This window comes from Falco naumanni, chromosome 7 (genome assembly GCF_017639655.2).
Source record: "Falco naumanni isolate bFalNau1 chromosome 7, bFalNau1.pat, whole genome shotgun sequence".
Lineage (NCBI taxonomy): Eukaryota > Metazoa > Chordata > Aves > Falconiformes > Falconidae > Falco > Falco naumanni.
In genome coordinates this window covers 59,706,240-59,725,939 of record NC_054060.1, presented here as the reverse complement: position 1 = coordinate 59,725,939, position 19,700 = coordinate 59,706,240, and the positions used below count along the sequence as shown (strand labels likewise).

The following is a 19,700-nucleotide window of genomic DNA, read 5'->3' as shown; positions in this document are numbered from 1 at the left end:
AATTGTATAGAGAATACGCACAATTGCGTACTGTTGCAGCACAAACAAACTAGTAGGCTGCAACAAGGCTTTACCATCGGCCAGATTCTACTGTCTGTGCTGTTTCTCCTTCCTCCAGAGATCAGACCACACTGTCTCTCCTTCATCTGACACACCCCCCCCCAATCCTCAGGGCTATTTAACCACTTAGTGGGAACGAGCTACAGCTGCACATCATCCATGTCAATCAACCCACTGCCTTTGTGGCAAGGCCACAGCTGCACATCATCAATGCCAATCAACCCACTGCCTTCATTCCTCTACAGTGTACCTATCTAAAGATAAAGACTGAAAATAAATGATATCCTTAAAACTGTAACTTCTCTTCTTGTAGGTGGTACTTTCTATACAGCAGAGACTATTGAAAATGCCAGACCTCATTACTACAACTCCTGGGCACTGATACTTTATGCTACAGCATTGTGGCTTACTAGCACAGGTTTCATCGTTGTTGATCCAGATGAAGGACTTAATAATCTTTCTAGACCTGTCACCCCAACTACAATGTGTCAAGATTCTTCTACCAGGCCCTTGGTGAAATCTCCTGAGGATGTGAATACTGACAGATTTCATCTTCTCTTGGGTTAGTGAATGCGTAATCTGTCTAGATGCTGTAACCCGGAATGTAATTTTTAACAGAATATTTAATTATTCACATTTAACTGCACTGCTGAGTTTTGCATCTCTTGATAAAATATACAGTCAGAAGATTTTTAAGTCCTAGTGAGAATATTGTAGAGCATTTTCCCAATGTGGCAGAAAAAACACTCAGTGTGAGCTTAACAAGCCCTAAACAAGTGCTTAGTGCTCTTCTCATAAACATGCATGTGTAAGGGTAGATTTTATCACAGTTGTAGCACTACAGTGTACGGTTTAGCGTCACTGAAGCACAGTTTTACATCGCAGAGTAGTGTGTAGGTTGGAAGGGATTTGTGGATGTCATCCTGTCCGCTCCCTCCTTGCTCAAGCAGGGCCATCTAAAGCCTGTTGCCCAGGACCACGTCAAGAGGGTTTTGAGTATCTCCATGGATGGAGACTCCACAGCCTCTCTGGGCAACCTGTGCCAGTGTGCAGTCACCCTCACGGTAAAAAAGTGTTTCCTTAAGTTAACATAAAGCTCTGTTAAAGCCTCTGATACTGCAGAGGCTAACCAGGCAGTTGAATTTGGTCCCAGTTCTCTTAATTTACACAATTAGACATTTCTGGTTGTATTTTTTTTCTTTGGTCTCTCTTTTGTATCCTTCTTTTGCAATCCCTTTTTGGAATGGGTTTGTATGACCCAGATGTTTATGGCTTCTTTTAAATCCCAGTCTTCCTGCACAGAGCCAGCTTCCTTTTGAACTCTGTTGCTCCCTCAGTTAAAAGTGAGACCTCTCATACAAAGCTGCTCGTTTCCCCTGCTTCTCATACTACTGGATTAGTGCTTCAAATTTCATATGCTTTACCATGGACACCTGGCTTGTTTATTCTGCTTTTGAGTGTATTCTACTTGCTCAGAACTTTTCACTTCCTACAAAGAAACTAAAAAAACTTTAAAGCATGGACACTTCCTGTTGCACCGCTGTTCTTTAGTGTACATTGATCAGTTTCCCAAGTCATCACACATTTTGGAATTGCAGCTGTACAACTGGGATGAGACTATGGGTCATCGTTTATATGGAGTTTATCTCCAGTGTCATAAAATGTCATCTGAAGAATCCTGAAAGCTGAGAAAAAAAGGGATTGTTTCTATCTGCCCTAGGATTTGCAGGCTTAGGCTTCATGTAATATACTTATTGCTGGTGATCCTATTGTGGTAGCTGTGATCTTCAGCATTTTTGTAAAATAGGAACATAAAGCCTAAGTCTTTGAGTTTACGAACTATTACTACCTTCTCCATTATTTCCTTCTATTACATAAATCAGTGTGATTAGGCAAATATTCTGCTATATACTCATTATGAATTGTCTGCCTATCCATTGGACCTAAGAATTCAGTGTTCTGCTAAGAAATTGATCTGGTTGTTTTTATTTATTTATATTAATAGCCAGTATAATCATGTCTTATACTGTCTAGAAGCTCAAGTTCTTTCATTGTTTTGAGGGAAATAGAGTTCTTGCTCCACAATATTAGCAACAGGAAATGAATTCACTTAATATAAGATGCAAATGCTATTTCTGTGATTGCTAAACTTGCTGTTAGACTACTTAGTAATTGACAAAATTACTTCTTAAAATTTCAAGCACATGTGGGTTTTTTCTTCTGGTGCTTACAGGAATTAGCGTGGAATTTCTCTGCTCTCCTCGGTCAGATGCAGCAATGGAGAACATTATTGCCTGTTTACATGCCCTGCAGGCACTCTTCGATGTTCCCTGGCCAAGGTCTAAAATAGGTGGTGATCAGGTAACGTCTTAATGATCAAAAGGCCCCCAGAGTTAAGGCGTAATTTTAGTTTGAACAGTATCTCTACTCTGTTGTATATCCAGGAATCTTCAGCACATAAATAGTAGGTGAATTATATGCTTTACCAAAATCCAAAGCTGTAGAGGGAGGAGAGAAAAAGATCACAACATGGAACCTGTAAGAAGTCAATGAGGGGCAGAGAACTTCAGGACGTCTTGTGAGGAAGGAGTAATTAGGTGGGTAGGGTGAGAGCTGGGTAAAGACAGAATTCCAGGAAAAACAAGTTCTCTTACTCTTTCTTCCAAGGGACAGTTAATTTCATTCTGTTATAAATATTGAAGATGATAAAAGGAAACTGGACAAAAGCAGTGGTATTTAAAAAAAAAAAAAAAAAGGCAAAGCTAAAAAAAAAACCTGCAACCAAAACAAAAAAAACCCCTGCAACACACCAGTGATCCTAAAAGGAAGTAGTAACTTCCATGGTTTTGGTTTTTTTTTTTTTTTGTCTTGAAACTGTACTATTCTGTGTGCCATGCAATTGTCTAACACAGCAAAAGGAGCTGTGTGCCTGTGGACATGCCAAAGTTCTGCTGACTCCTGGTGATCTCTCCAAGGAAATGCATGTACTGTAGGAGGGAAACAATGTAGCATCCCCACCTTCAAGAGTTGAAAAACCATAAGATAAGAGATTACTTGGGGTGGTTTTTTGTAGTATTAAGTGCCTTATCCCTAAATTATCATGTTTGCTATTCTGTTGGAAGAATTGAGGAGGACTGCTGCTACTTGGAGCTAGGAGCTGCATGTTGAAGAAAACACCAACTCCTGTGATTGTATCAGTTATACTGTGTTTCTTATGTTAATAATAGTAATACTGTTGGCTTTTACAAGTATTAACAAGTTTCTAAAATTCCTGCATTAAAATGGGGATATATTGAGCATTTTTCTTGCTGTAGGAGTTGGGTGTAGAGCTGCTGAACGTTTTGCATCGACTTATACTGACCAGAGAATCACCTGATATTCAGCTAGCTGCCCTTGAAGTGGTTCAGCTGATTCTTTTTGCAGCTCAGGAACACGTGAAGGAAAAGCGGAGAAGTGCAGAAGGTACAGTAATGTATGAGATGTTGAATACGCGTTATCAGGGTTAAAGCAATTCTTGGAAAACTGCGTTCCTGAAGGTGATTTTCCAAGATGCATCTTAATTGAAGCGTTTCACAGTTGATGACTAATCTTGGTTTACTTAAGTCAGTCCAGACGCCTGACAAAAGAAACCGGGGTGGTATGATGGGTAGCCAGTGGCTTTGGTGTTGACTAGAGAGCATGAGTGAGGAAGGAAACTGGAGAAATTGCAGCTGGGATAGTCCTGTGTGATGTTAGGGAGGGAGGAGTCTTAGTGAAAATCTGGGATCAGCTGCAGTAGAGCAATGGAGAGAGTCAGCCCACACAGCTGTTACAAGCCAGGCTCCACTAGGTACTCTGATTGTAACTTCCTAAAGTTCATTTTCTGGAAGAGAGTAACTGGGAGTAGAATCAAAGCACTTAGATCAGGTGACATCATTGGCATGGTGCCTCAGCATGTTGTATGTCTAAATCTACTGCACACGTTTTTGCCTTTTGACAGTCAGTGCGTACTTGGTTTATTCAGAAGGGTGGACGTTTGCCAGGTCTTTGAATACATATGCATGCACATATATGTATCAAGGTCATCATATCGTGATGAAGCAGTCTTAAGAAGTAAACTTTTTGGAGACAAGGTACAGCATGCAGATTTCTGCCACCTTTCTTCTTTTGGTTTCAGTTGATGATGGCGCTGCAGAAAAGGAAACGTTGCCAGAATTTGGAGAAGGCAAAGACACAGGAGGACTGGTGCCTGGGAAATCATTAGTCTTCGCAACACTGGAGTTGTGTGTTTGTATTCTTGTCAGACAGCTTCCCCAGCTCAACCCTAAATTAACTTGTAGCCCTGCAGTTCAATCTGGAAAACATCTGCTATTGTCAGAAGATGGAAGTAGACTAGTAGCAGCAGCATTAGTTATTCTCTCTGATGTTCCTGCAATCTGCTCTCCTGAAGGTATGCCGTTTCATCACAGGAAAAGATTAATGAAAGAATATTGGGCTCTTCCGAGCTCCCTTGTTATTACCTGATTTTTTGATCTAGATAAATCTGGCAGCAAGTTTTGTTGATTTGCTTGTGCAAATTTCCGGTTCTAATTATTTTTTTGACTGTCAGATTACAAAACAAGTTACAAACCTGAAGCAATTAAAGGAGTAGTTTTTCTTTTCCTCCCACATGCAGCAGCGCAATTAATAGATTCATTTTATACAGGCAAGTGTACAATAGCTACATGATTATATTGTACTTGGCTTGTCTGTTCTGGAATTCATAATGCAGATACAAATTAAATTTAAAAGGGAAATGTGTCGTGTTAGCTTTGACTAAAAGCTGTCATTGAACATTAGGAAACCACTGTAAGGAGTTACGGTTGATTTCTCAGAATAGTTGACTTTTACCTATGATTCATTTTTGATTCACTCCGAACTTTAAGATGGTTCCCCACCCCCCAATACCATATTCATACATACGATCTTTCAGTGCTGTTACAGCCACACCTATAAACTATTTCCACCCTGCTCCTCTGTTCCCACCTTAGGTAACTGTGTTACGCCTCATGCAAATTTTTGCATTTACCAGCCCTGGAAATTTCTTGGGTTTTCTTAATTTGTTCTTTGTTACAAGATTCTTCTTCGGGGGGTAGCATACTTCAAATGGAATAGTAGGTAGTTCTTGCTATCATTGTAGGGTGGTGATATGATTTCTCTTTTCCATCTGCAGCTCATTATTTTTCAGTTCAAAGCAAAAGGGAACAAACAACATCACTTAAATCTAAGGGCAACTGTCTTGTATAAAAAATAATCTGTGATTTTTCTTTTCTCCCTGTAGTTGTCATTGTCTTCAGCTGTTCAAGTTACTCTACAAACTAACAGCTTGCAGGATCAGACCAGATGGGATGTTTACACTAGAGAACTAAAGCATTTAAGTCAGGTGGCTAAAATGAGGTGTTTAGGCTTGCTTATGCTGTCAGTTGAATAAGGAAGCATCTCCAAGCTAACTCTCATAATCAAAGAGAAGATAATTCCTATGTGGAATTGCATCATTTTTCCCCTTCAGTAGGTAACTGCAGTTATAGTCTTATGACTACCATGTCTCTTACTTCAGGCACCTCTCATGATGTGTAGGCCTAGTAAAATTTTCAAATAAATAATGCTCATGAACTCCATTTCCTACTGAATTCCAATAGTCGATTCTCAGAGACTAGGCTGTTTAAAAATAGACGGTAGGTGTCCTCAGGTTCAGAAAAGACTTATGGGTATGTCAGAGATCCTCGTTATTCAACAGGTCTCTCATGAACTTCAGTATATTAAAATCTTAAGAACATAAGCATTTTGCTGATTAGAGGAGGACATAAGCATATTAAGCCGTATGTTTAACTCTGTGCTTTGCTGAATCAGAACTTAAGATAGGAGCAGTAGGTGAATATGCAGGTATCTAGATTGTCTCCAATATGTGCAGAATTCTGTATTAGATTCAAAGATATAAGAATATGTAAAACTGCTATGCCAAGCTATTCCTGTGATTTTTTTAATATATTTTTTTTAATAGTCTCTTATTCTGACAGATCAACTATCAGATTCTCAGGGAGAGCTGAAGATCTGTTCAGTAGGCTGTGGGGCAATCTGCTTCTCTCCTTAGGTCTCCTCTTTTCCAAAATATTTATTAGAGTTTTTCATTATAATTCTAGGAATTTTTGTTACGCATTTTTAGTCTGGGATCCTCTTCTTCTTAATCTTACTAAATTCTTGACATTAGTGATTTTCTGGAGCAGTGACATCCTTGGCTGACTATACATCTGCTAGAAGTATTTGCTCTTAACTAGTTTTGAAATTACCCCCTGTTAATTTCCTTTACTCTATTATTTTCATTGAAAAATATGCTTAGATGCTCATAAATTGCTTTCTACTATTCAGTACTTTGTATACTTCTATAGCTTCTCTTCTTCTGCTCCTCAGTGGCTCTGATCTTTCTCTTCTTCCTTTTCTCTGAACGTGACATAATTCCTCACTTCATATAATAAAATCATCAAGGAATAGATATACAATGCTAATTTAAGAGCATTCTTCACTTAAGCAGTCTGACTCCATGTTTGCTATAGCAAGTCACTTGATATTTCAAATCTTTCTTCAAATTACCAGTGCCTTCATTCACATATGTGATTGTGGTAGATGATAAATAAGTAAAAAAAGATAATCCAAGAAAACGGCTTCAGGGTTTTTTTAAAAATGTAAAAGGTACCTGATTTTTTTTTTTTTTTACTTCTGTGAAATTGATTTGCTTTGTTTTACAGGAAGTATTTCAGTTCTTCCTACTATCTTGTACTTAATTATTGGAGTACTTAAAGAAACTGCTGTGAAATTGCAAGATGGGCAGTTACCTTTGACAGTTGCTGCATCTCTGCAAGCACTTAAAGGACTCTTGTCTTCTCCAATGGCTCGAGCAGAGAAGAGTCGGACTGCTTGGACTGATCTTCTGCGGAGTGCTTTGGTCACAGTGCTTGACTGTTGGGATCAAAGTAAGGATGAATTCCGTGTTTGTGTGTTTACAAAAACAAAACAAAACAAATGTTTGAGTGAAAGGTTGTTTGGTTTCATTTAAATTAAATTCATGCATATCTTTAAAAAAGATTACGAGATCTTAGTCACAGGAAAATGAGTTGGCTACCAAGTACTGTTGAAACTATAGTGCAGTTTTGTCCCTACAGTTATGTGAAGTCACCATCTGTTAACGGTGTAAATGTGGGTTTGCAGCCTCACCCCTGTATTAGGTAGTGCCACAATGTAGGGACATGGTACGATGGAATAAACAGGAGTTACCGTTTCAGTGTACAGTTGAGCATAAAAGACAGCTGTGCTGCATGCAGATTCTCCACAAAGAATTAGTGTTTGTACTGAAGCAAAGGGTATTAAAGCAGTCGTTCAAGAAAAAATATTTTTGTCTTAGTTTTCTGTGTGCTGCTTCTTCAGCTTCCCAAGTCTGTAGTATTTTTATCATTCTTTATGTTTAATCTCTTAAGTTGTTATTTGTTGTTGGAACTTCTGTTTATAGTGCTGGGTTTTTTTAAGTTATAGCAAAAGAACATATGTTCTTAATGCAAGTTTTATATTATTCTTAAAATAGGTTGTAGCTTAATATGTCATACCAGCTCTTCAAAGATATTTCTTGTATTTTATACAGAGGAACAATGGAATAGGAGTATGCTGTTACTTCTAAATATGCATATAGCCACCCCTGAATTGCCATTTTGGCCTTGGCTTTTGTTACAGTAAAAGTCCATATCAGTGCATCAGAGTATGTCATGTATTTGAAAAAAGACATCCCTACAGAAACTTAGACGTTGCTATTTCTATTTTACCTCTTTGTAACACTTAAATGTATAGAATTACTTTTTAATGCAAATCTAACAGACTGATTACTTTATTGATAGTAGATGGGCTTCTCCAAGAACGGGATGAAGTTAGTCTGCTTACTGCTATTACAGTATTTGTTATGTCTGCCAGTCCAGAAGTTACTACCATAGAGTGCCTTCAAAAGCGTTGTATTGAGAAGTTTAAAATAACGCTTGACTCAAAAGATCCTCTTGTAAGTACTGGTGAAGATAATTATAAGAATATCAGTATCATATTAAATTAATTTTAGCTTATTTTCTGTTCAGTTGTTTCACTTGTCCTGTGTGTTGATTCCAGTTAATTCTGTCCTGATTATATCTGTTGTATTTTAAAAAATAGTTTGAGCAAGTTAGCAAGAACATGTCCAGCACTGCATTTTATTATTTTTTTATTCTGTATGCAATTCTGTATTCCTGTGATTTATTTTTTTTATTGCATCAGACTCAGAGCTATATACACTGAATAAGTACATGGTACAGTTATGTAGTTTTTCAGGCACCTGCTTAATTTTACTTGTTCATTTTATCTTCAGTATACAACGACTATCTTTTGCACAGGAAATTCCTCAGCTGTGGGTCTTTGGGAGCTGGAGCAAGTACCTTTACATAACTTTTACTGTCCCATAGGCATCAGCTCCTGGCCACTGCTGGAGGCAGCATATTGAACTAGATTAATGCTTTTTTCTGACCTAGTGTAAATATTTTTACATGGTTGATTTAGATTGTAGTACCACAGTTCATGTGTTACTATTCTTCTTGTAAAAAACCAATGTTTCTGGAAAAAAACAATTGTATTTATTATCATTGCAAATACAAATGGCTTTTCCAGGAGCTGGGACTTCCTCACACTGAAAGTCCAGTTCAGAAAATAATATGCATTAGATTTCATGTTTGACTGGGAGGATTCACTGTAAACTGGTTTTCTTGCATCTTCTGTGTGCACATTCATGTAGTAACAAAAAATTAAACAGTTACCTTTACTTGAGAAATAGCTGTAAGAATTACAGCTGTAAGAAAGCTGTATAATTTTTTTTAATATATTAATACATCTCTAGTATTATAAACATCGGTTTCCACTGATAGGAAACTGGGGATGCCCAGTAAAGTGGTAGTATGTATTTGAAAATTTTATCAAAGTTTTTAGGCATCTGAGGCTTTCAGAAATTATGTAGGAACTTGACAGTTCCAGTCCTGTTGACTTCCAGTGACATGCAAGCTGCTGTGCCATTTGAGACTTTTTAAAATTGTGCCTACAGTTTGACAGAGGTAGTGCTTACATTTTAAGTACCTCTTTCCAGTCAGAGGTACTTTGCAAAAAATAGTATATTTTCAAAACAGTGCTAGGACATAGTCTTCACAAAAATAGTATTTTTTCCTTAAGTCAAAAATGTAGGAAGATGTAGGACTCAGTGGAAAGAAACAGGGAGCATGATCTAGTTTCTCTTAATAATTTGATTACAAGTTATAATGCTCCTGTAATGTATTATGCATTAGCAGCCTGCAACCTGATGAATTTTCAGGCTGAGGCACGTTTTTCCTCCTCCCTAAATATTCCCCTTTTATCTGACAAGCTGTGAGTTTTAAAACACTCTGACATGTATTTTTAAGTATTACACTTTGTAACTGCAAATTTGATTTTTCCCTTTAGGTACAGTATAAGTGCTACCAGCTGCTGCACTCCATCTTTCAGCTTCCAAACAAAACTGTGTCATATCCTTATATTCATTCTTTAGCACCATCCATTGTGAGAAAACTGCAGGAAACAGAAAAAGCAAAACCTGAAAATGCTGCTGAACTTCAGGTCATTCAGGAAGGAATAAAGGTGATTACAGCTCTTACAGCCACTGCTGAGGAAGAGCACCGTAAGTTACTTCCATTACTAGTATTCAAAGCATTAGACATGCTGAAAGTTGCCATAAGTAACAAATTAAACCAAAGTGACCACTAGGAATCCAGTTCTGAACATTAATTGCTAACAAAATTGCTAACAAGAATGTTGGTTCTTTCTACCATACAGTTCAAATAACATCTGCAGCTTTGCAGTTTGTGTTAAATGCTAACTCAGAGAGTAGTTCTGGTTAGAATTTGAAGGTTTTTTTCAAAAGTGTATGTTTAAGTTGTGTTCTCAATGTTTATAGGTGCTCATTTGGTGGCCTGCCTTCTTCCCCTCCTGATTTCCTTTCTTTTGGATGAAAATGCTCTGGTTTCTGCTACAAACTCGGCAAAAAATCTACATGAGTTTGCTTTGCAAAATCTGATGCAGATTGGTCCACAGTACTCATCAGTTTTTAAAAAACTAATGGCTTCCTCTCCCACTATGAAAGCCAGGCTTGAGTCAGCTGTAAAAGGCAATCAAGAAAGCATGAAAGTGAAGACTGCTAAACATGCAAAAAATCCTGGGAAAAGTTCAAGCATTCAGCTAAAGACCAGTTTTCTTTAAAGTCTTATATTGTCATTTTATGCACTTTTGATACCAACGGTAAAAATGTCTCTTGTAGTTTCCATTCAGAGTAGGATCACTATGAGTTGATCTCATGTATTTCAGTTTGCGCTGAAGTATTACGGAAAGTTTTTAAGAGAAAGCAAATCTCTACATAACTTTCTGTTAGCGTAAAACTTCTTAACCATCTCTAAACACTATGAATAAATCTATCAGAGGTCACCTAATCTGTATTTTTGGATTATTTTGGACTAAAATGCCAGAGATGCAAATGACTATATTAAAAAAAAATATAGTGAACTTTAGCATATGTATATTTAGGAGCAGCCCACACTTGGCCATTAAGTAAAACTAATTTTGTTTTAAATCAATGTTTGTCAAAAATAAATTACCCTGATAGGTTTTATGGATTTAACTGGGTCATAAATTTACTTGCAGTTTGTAATCTATCCTAATTACTTATTTAACACACTGCGTCATTAAGTAAACAGATTAAATATCCTTGTACACCTCACAACAGGTTATTGCTGATCTCAAAAAATTCACCTCAATAAAGGTAATATCGATAGCTTTAATCCTAATAATTCCTCAAGCTGGCTGAGATTTAAGAAATGCTGTTGAATACAGCTCTGCAGCGCTTCTTCGCTGAGGACTCCGTAGTACTTTACACAGTGGGACTGTTACGCCTACGTAAGTATTTGCAGGCTTGGTGCCCTGCTGCTTGACATAGTCTCACTTTCCAGGTTGTATACTTGTGTTAATTTTGTATTAGGCTAGCCAGGCAATTGGAGCTTACGTATCTTGTCCAGGATAGGACAGCAATTTTAAAATACTGTGCCTCGATTCAGACATCTGCTCTATCTGGATGTGTGTTTCCTGATCTTTAAATGATCGGTTATATATACATGTAACTCACCTAAATTTTTGTTTCTCTGCAATGAGAGATGGACATATTTGAAGTCAGCTTGTCTTGTGTCAAAGTGCAACAAACTCATACTAAGGAGTATTTAATTAACGTTTTTATGAAGGAGCATATTTTAATATAGGAAAATAACTATCAGAATTGCAATGGCTATAAAGTATTTTCTACATATAGTGTATTGACTCCTTTCTTAATACCAGTATTATCTAAACCAAACACTGTCAAACTGAGGATAGTATTTCCTTCTTATATCTAATTACTTTAAAAGAAAGAAGGAAATAAAAAATTTACAGAACTGAGAAACACACTGTGACTCAGGAAAAGTGTGATGTACTGTATTTTATTATAAGTTTTGTATATAAATATAATTGTAAATTGTACAGAATTAACCATTTGACCAAAGTTCTAACGATTCATTTTTCTAATTTACATAAATAAAGCTAATTTTCTTCACTTAAGATTTGTCTTAGTCATTTTGCCGAATAGCAGAGGGGCTCCAAGGTCTTCTGTAACAGAAAGAAAATGTTTGCATGCTGCCACGAGGAAACTAATAGGAAATGTTGGGGCTGGATGCACTGTGGTCTGTGAGTTGACATTGCAGGTCTTCCTTTGTTCGGTACAGCACAGTGGGTAAGTAGAACCAGGGGGATAGACCGTGTGTGTGTAAATACCTGTTCGTGCCAAATGCTGAAACGTGCGAACTGTGGGATGGTGGTTCAGATGGTTTCCATCTTTCCCTGAAGAACCAGAAATTCTTTGTTCCACCTCTACGTTGCAGTCAATTCTGTAGTCTTTGGCTGTGTTGAAAGGGAGTTACATTGAATTTGGCAGTTGCTCATCTGTATCTCATTAATAATTTTTTATCTCATTATTTTTCCCTTCAGAGTTTACTGGGTGTATTATTTTTTTTCTTTCTCTCCCCAGCCCCAAGGCTGCTTCTGGGAAATCATTGTAATTCTTACGGGACTTGAAACTTTTAAATTAAACTCATGTCATGTTTACTATCAAAGTGGCCAAATTATTGCTGAGAAAGTTGCTACAACAGCTGTATGTCATGATTTTTTTCATTTTCTGTAATGTATAAGAATAGCATTAACCTTTTTTTCACTAACATTTTTTAATGTTGATAATACAATCTGATTAAATCCTACTTTGCTCAACAACTTTTAAGAAGCATGCTCAAGTTGTAGGAGCACCAAGCAAAGCTGTTAAAAGCAAAAAATTACAGTTGTTTAGAAGAGCTTAGTCCTAGATTTCTTGGAGGGTCTCATTGTGGTGGCTCAAAACTGAGTCACTGAGAAGTGCATAATTATGGGATTTGACATTTCTTGGTCAAGTTTTGTATCCATGTGTGGAAAAGGGCCTTTTTTAGCATATCTGTGTATTCTAAATGCAGAAGCAAAATGATTCAATAAGGATAACCATTGCTAATTATTAATGTCTTCTGTAAATTAGGACATAAATGCGAGCTTAATTTATCCAGATAACGAATTTGTTGATGTAGTAAAAATACCAGTGCTCAGAATTCTGCTTTATTATGTACACTTAAAACAGCAAGTTAGATCAGGTGAATAACCCTATCATTTAAGTTTTTATAAATGAACCTTACAGATACAACCTTGTTATAAAAAGAATTTTTTTTTAGATACCAGATGTCTTTGATGCAGTATTGTTTATTTTCAAGGAACTTGAATAGATTTCATTTTTGCCACAGAGCAGTTTTGGTTTTAATTCCACCCTCCTGTTTTAGGCATTGCTTGGCATTCAAGCTCTTATGTTTAGCCAAACATATGTTGAGTTATAAACTTCTTCAGCTGGTTTCAGCTGGGACAGAGTTAATTTTCTTCTTAGCTGGTGCAGTGCTGTGTTTTGGCTCTAATGTGAGAAGGGTGTTGATAGGTCACCGATGTTTCTAGTTGTTGCTGGGTGATGTTTGTAGTAAACCAAGGATTTCTGGGTTCCTCAGGCCTTGCCAGCAAGAAGGCTGGAGGGACACTGGAAACTGGGAGGTGACACAGCCAGGACAGCTACCTGAACTAGCCAAAGGGATATTCCATACCGTATGGCGTCATGCTGAGTATATATAAGTGGGGGAAGAAGAAGGAAGGTGGGACACATTCAGAGTGATGGCGTTTGTCTTCCCAAGTAACTGTTAGGTGTGCTGGAGCCCGGCTCTCCTGGGGATGGCTGAGCACCTGCCCGCCGGTGGGAAGTGGTGAATGAATGAATTCCCTGCTTTGCTTTGCTTGCCTGCATGGATTTTGCTTTACCCATTAAACTGTCCTTATCTCAACCCGTGACTTCTCTCACTTTTACTTTTCCGACCCTCTCCCCATCCCACTGTGGGGGGAGTGAGCAAGCAGCTGCATGGGGCTTAGTCGCCAGCTGGGGTTAAACCACGACAGTAGATTTTTCAATTTTTTTTTTCCCCCTAAAATGTTATCTGGATTCTCTGGAGAATAAATGATTTATTACATACAATAACGAAAGGGGAAGTGACATCTAAATATAGCGAAAGTGGAGCTGAAGGTTTTGTCTGAGAAACAAGTCAAAGTAAAAGCAGGCTTTTTAACCCAAATTCACTCACTCTGCAGCCAAATACCAATTTTGCTCTGTGATCCTATCCCCACTTCCACAATCCCAGTCACATGAAGTGTAGAATCAGAATCTAGAAGGTGGAATGTGGGATGAAATCCCCTTCCCGTGTGCTTGCACTCCAGCTGCCGTATGGCAGCACTTGCAGGAGAAAACCAGCTGGGAGGGTGAGCACCCACCACAACAGAGCTGCTCTCAGCACGCCTATCAGGGTGTGTGCCAATTTGTCTAGTTAGTGGAAGAAAAATGTATTGTTTATATATATAAAGAAGTTTGCAGATGAGGAAAGTCTGTTTCTAAAAGTTGCTGGTAAGAAGCTAAATTTAGTAATGGCAAAGATTGGTGAAATCTTATTCTAAGCTACAACTTTATGGATTGCAATTGTCTAGCTTCAAACTGGATTTTTTAAAACCGATGTTAATATTCATATATTGAAATTTATGTTGATTATCTCACTGCCAATGAAATGTAATAGGGAATTGCTGAGATTCCCTGTTTCTTCTAGTGGGCTTGGTTTGGGGTTTTTTTTATTATAACCTTCTCTGGGTAAGAATTCAGTTATAGTAATTTTGCAAGCATGTTTTTTCTGCTTAGTGCCTCAGTTCTCAGTATCCTTTTCTGCAAAAAAAGGAGAAGGTTTTGTATGAGACACATTTTCAGTGGAAGTACAGGCCTCAAGGATTCTGGAAACAATTTTGATTTGTATCTAAAAATAGAAATATTATGCAATTTGAGTATACAACCTATCATTATGAAAGCAAATGCTCTTAACCTCATCTTCTTTCTTGTAAGGTTCATGGCAAACACCAAGGAAAAACTGTCGCAGATGTCTGCATGTTCTGCAGTAAACACAGATACAAGGATAACTGGTTCAAGCTGTTGCCACCGAATTTACCTGAAATTCAGTTAGAGGAATAAAAGAATTTGCCTATAGGAAAAAATCAGGTTTTCTTTTGCAATGCTTCATCAGCTGTATTTATTAAATGAGCAAGGATGGGATGAGGAGGGGTAATAGAAGAGACAAGCACAGTAATTGGTTTTTTACCTCTGATCTGAGGCACAGTGCAATCTCATGTGTAGCTGTCAGGGAGTCAAGAGATGCAGTAATGTGGTCGGGGGAGGGGGGGGAGGGTAGACAGGCTTTTTTTAGCCCATATTCCTCCTTGTTGCCTTCTGAGGCCAATAAATCTGTGAATAATTTACTTTGGTAAGATGAGAATTCTTGAGCTAGCTGGAGAGAAGTACTCAAGAACGAGCGGTCTTGAGGTGGAGCCACAACCCGTCTGGAGTTCTGGGCACCCTCTAAACCATGCAGTAAATGTAGATATGTGCGGACTCTGGGGCTTAAAGGCTTGCAGCCTTCTGTCCTGGTTTTCCCACATAGTCTTGTGGATGCAGCAAAGTCCGTACCCCTACCCTGTAGCTACAGGGAGGAAAGACAGCCAGGTGGGCATGGTGTGAACTACCAAAGAGGTTTTCTCTGTCTGAGGGCAGCCGAACCCAGGGAAGCTGTGAGTGAACACCTTCTTTTCCAAGTGGGCAATTTCCTACCTTACTGGTAGGTTTCTTGAGGTACCTGCTCACACAGGCACCTGTCCTGGACCACGTGGCTACCACTGCTGAGGATCACCAGGCTGGGTGTATGTGTGTTGCTCAGTAGCTGCCAGTGGCCTGGGTCCATGCTGAGAGTCAAATGCAACTAGACTTTGTGGATAAATCCAAAGGATACCTGGAAGCGAGCTGTTCTTCACATTGGTCTGTGCCATGAGGAAAGTGTGTCTCTCCTTGATGTCCTCCAGAGCAGCAGGTGCTGCAGCCCGCCATTGCACACAGATCTATCCACGCAGTGTCCTGCTCAGCGCTGTGCACTTGCAGCAATGTTCAGAGCCATGTACTGCAAGGGTTTAGGATAAGCCGCGGTCATTCATAAAGACTCCGGGAGCTTTTCTGACAATGGCAGAAGAGGAAAGGCTGTCGGATGTACTGGCTACAGGGTGCTGAGACCATGGAAGCAGGTTGGGAAGATGAGGTGACTACGGCAGGAAAAGGGAAGAGGGAGCAGGGACTTACCTGTTTGTCAAGCCTGAAGTGACCACCGTGGCTGCAACACCTCTGCTTGTGACAGATCACCTTTGTGTAGTTACAAGAGAACTTTACTCATTCTGTGTAATTTACCAAAAACTGCCAGTGACTTTGGTACGTTAACGAGAGGGGACATAGCAGCTCCTGAAGTACTCGCTGCTGCGTGGAAGCTGGCTGTTCCAGCCGGCCATGCCTCTTGGGGGGGTCAACTGCACAGCTGGTGGTCCGCAGCTGAAACTATTCTGCACTGGTTTGGTCTGGGCACGAACTACAGGAATAAATTTCAGTGCTGTAATTTTCTCCTTCAGGAGGTAATGAATATATTAACTGTCAGGGATTCTCTCCCAACTCCAGGTTTGTGAAGCTGTACCTGGACAACACAGGATGCCCCCAAAACAGCTAAAGCTTTTCTTTATTTTAATTTTTTTTTTGTATCTGTGTTTTTCTAGTAAGTGCAAGAACTGAGGCAGACAAGCAAGCATTTAAAATCCAGTTCCCATTCATGCTAATATCCCAGAACTAAGTGCAACCCACTGTTAGAGATCTTTTTGGTTGTGTTCCTTAACGTTCAGGAAGCCAACACGCAGCCACGACTTGCTGAGTGACTGCTGGGTGCAAGTGCTGGAGGGCAATACGCCCCAGACAGCGAAGCAAGGGAGATTGCTGTGAAGATGGGGCAGGCCAGAGGGAAAAGCAGCAGGGAAGGAGCAAATACACAGGCTGCAGAGGAAGCATAGCTATTCTTGAGGGATTATTTTTCAAAGCAAACAAATGCTGAAGGGTTAGAACAGGACAGAGAGGAAGGAAGGGGGAAGCAGAACAAGAGGCATGGGCATGGGTAGTAAAAGAAGGAAGGGAAAATAATAGTTAAATCAGTTACTGATTGATTTATTGCTTCAAAATGGCCTGTGTGAGATATCATAGCTTAATGGTTGACTGAAATCCTATAAAATTTTACAAATTAAACTACTCTGATTTGTAAAGTTCACACAGTTTTATGACACGTTAGCTTTGCTCGTTCTGTTTTGTTTTGCCCGTTATTTATCATCAGGGAAAAAAGAAACTGCCAACCATCCATGTAAATCAAAGCAAAACACTTTGTACTAGCAGCAAAGGATGAGACAAGTTAATGACATTACTATGAAAAGTAATACAAGGTTGCTTGCATGCAATACTGGGAATCTGTACCCGTTAACAAAATATGCAAAGCGGCCACGACTGGATCACATTCTATATGGTCTCTAAGTAAACCACGAAAACAGTCACCGCCGTGACAGAAAGTGCATCAGAAAGCACTGTTGGTTACACACACACGCAAAGATTAAATACTATGCAAAGCAGGAAGACAAGTGTGAAGTGAAGGAACTCGCTATCCGCAACAGCGGGCGCATACCCCAGCTCCCCTCGCCTTTTCAGCGTTGGTTACAGTATCCGTACGGACACACTTGGTATTTTTTCATTAAAAGATTCTGAAATAACTTATAAGGCATTACTTGAATCGCAAATTTTTCACCACTGTTCTTAGGTGAGGATTTTGACCTAAACTGGCCAGCAGCCTTTGGAACTGAAGACCATTCAGAGGCCAGAAGGAACGTGGAGGAGCCGGGAGGTGTCTGTCACTGCCACTTTCCCGGAGCAGGTAGATGGCACCGGAGCTGCTTACTGGTTCCTGCTTACTGGGATCCAGGGAACTGCCAGTGCCTGTAATTGCTGGCAACAGCTCGGTTCCTTCAGGGCAGGGAAGAGAGGTTAAATGCCTCAGCCTTTAATTAGAACTTGTTCTTGCTCCCCAGTTCTGAAGAAATGGAAGCTGCTGATAGCACAGTCTGCACGCAGCAGGGCCTGAGGAGGGAACTGATTTTCCAAAGCACAAAGGAGCGTGTTTGTCACCCTTTTGGGGGGAGAGGGAAAATGGAAACGAATCATGGAGGTGCCAGAGAAAACATCCTACTGAGATGAACATCGCTGTGCCATCGCTTGTCCCCCCATCCCAGCTCCACCTGAGAGAAGGTCTAATTGCTCGCAAAGTGCCCGCTTTACCCACCTATATAGACATATAGGCAGGCCTCTCCGGTTACTGTCATGCAAAGATATTTGTTGCACAGGCTATCTAAGAAGTCCTAACAGTTGCTCCTTAGCAAATGCTCTAGAAATCAAAGCCCCTGAATCCATTCACAGCTACACCAATGCCGATCAATTGACCTTGATAACAGAGTCGTTCCACTGCAGAATGATCATTATGAAGCCGTTGAGCTTTTAAACTTTTCCCATTTATAAATCCAAGTTTATCCCATTACTTAGCTGAACTACGCTTCAGTCACTGATGACTCCTAATCACCAGATCGCTAGCGCTGGTGAACAAGTTCTCAGTAATTAACATTGCAACAAAGACGACAGCATTCTGAAAACAAAAGGGTCACTGGAAACCTCCAAAAAATTAATAACAATTTGACGTTACTTGTCAGTTTGAGAAATTTGACTGTTTATCACTATATGGTAAAGTGTTTACATAAGGGAAGTGTAGGGAAGGTTTTTTCCTGGGGTTTTTTTTTGGTCTAAAATCACACTACTTGTTCAGGAGAGATTAGAATCAAAGAGACAGATGGGACAGTTCCATGAAGGGGTGGGAATGAGACCACCTTTATCTTTTTATGTTTACTCAGGTCACTGATATTCTTTGGTTTTCAAGCTGAAGTTTGTGGAAGTGGTTGAAGTGTTGAAGCAGACAAAAATGTGTTATTTTTCCTCATTCAGGTCCACCACTTACTGCTCGTTTCAGCCATCTGGTCTGACCTGAACGCTGCCATGAGGCTGAGCAGCAGCTTATCCCCCGAAGGGCACTCTGACCCAATGGCTCTGAAAGCGACACCCTGAGCAACACTTCCGCGTGATTTAAATTACATCTGAACATTTTGGTAGCCAAACCTCCATTTAAAATACTAGAATTTGCTGGAATTGACAGTTACTTTGCGTGTAAGCCTTAGTCTGGAGTGGAAATGGGAGAAAGGGAGGAGAAGAGACTGGACAGACTGCAAAGGAAAATTCTGAACTTACTGCAAATGGGATTCAGACACGGCATGGTTTCTGGGAATTAAAAAAAAAAGTAGTCGAGGGGGCTAATTTTCAGAAATGTTGTATCATTGGTATTCAATGGCTTAGTTTTTTTGGAGAAGTGTTTGCAATAGCTTACCAGGTAGACACAGCCCGCCCGGGCCCGAAGGTACCGCACAGACCCACCGAGCGATCGTCCTGCTGGGAGAGGAGGGGAAGCAGCAGCCTGTGGGGTTGTGGCAGAGGAAAAACCGTCCTTGGGTTCAGGTGCCTGTGAGGTGTGGGGGGGTACGCTGTGCTCCTGGCTTCCTCCCATCGGTTCTGCTTGATCTTAATAAAAGAAGTTTCCATGTGGGATGTGCCTGTCATTTGAAGGATGATGCGGGAGAGGTATGTTTGAAGGATGGAAAACCCAATGAACTATTTTCTCCCTGTAAGTCATAATTTTGGAGAAGAGCTATTTAAGGCACTGCAGAGGCAAAAATGTGTTTCCTTAAAAATCCTTTAAACTCCCATGAAAGCTGCCCCACAGAGAGAGCTGATGTTAGTGGTGTCGTTTGCGAGCAAAGGGAATGGGAAGCTCTGGCAAGGGAGTAGCGGGGTAGGTGTTGCTGCCGTCCCAGACACGCTCCGCTCCTGACATGAAAAGGCCAGAGGAAAAACGACATTTTATCAGTCAGGATTGGTCTTA

At 39.7% G+C, this 19,700-nt stretch overlaps 1 protein-coding gene across 4 annotated transcripts in view; it reads left to right on the top strand.

Moving 5' to 3' along the window:
* HEATR5A (HEAT repeat containing 5A) overlaps positions 1 to 11,739 on the top strand; it is a 78,120-nt gene extending 66,381 nt beyond the window's left edge. For all 4 annotated transcript variants that reach the window (XM_040602345.1, XM_040602342.1, XM_040602343.1 and 1 more), the window contains 8 exons: positions 374 to 622; positions 2,294 to 2,421; positions 3,375 to 3,522; positions 4,217 to 4,489; positions 6,822 to 7,046; positions 7,959 to 8,113; positions 9,568 to 9,781; positions 10,058 to 11,739. In XM_040602345.1, the coding sequence (XP_040458279.1) occupies positions 374 to 622; positions 2,294 to 2,421; positions 3,375 to 3,522; positions 4,217 to 4,489; positions 6,822 to 7,046; positions 7,959 to 8,113; positions 9,568 to 9,781; positions 10,058 to 10,359 (1,694 nt within the window). In that variant the 3' untranslated portion in view covers positions 10,360 to 11,739. The remainder of the gene's footprint in view (positions 1 to 373; positions 623 to 2,293; positions 2,422 to 3,374; positions 3,523 to 4,216; positions 4,490 to 6,821; positions 7,047 to 7,958; positions 8,114 to 9,567; positions 9,782 to 10,057) is intronic.
* Positions 11,740 to 19,700: the final 7,961 nt, after the last annotated feature.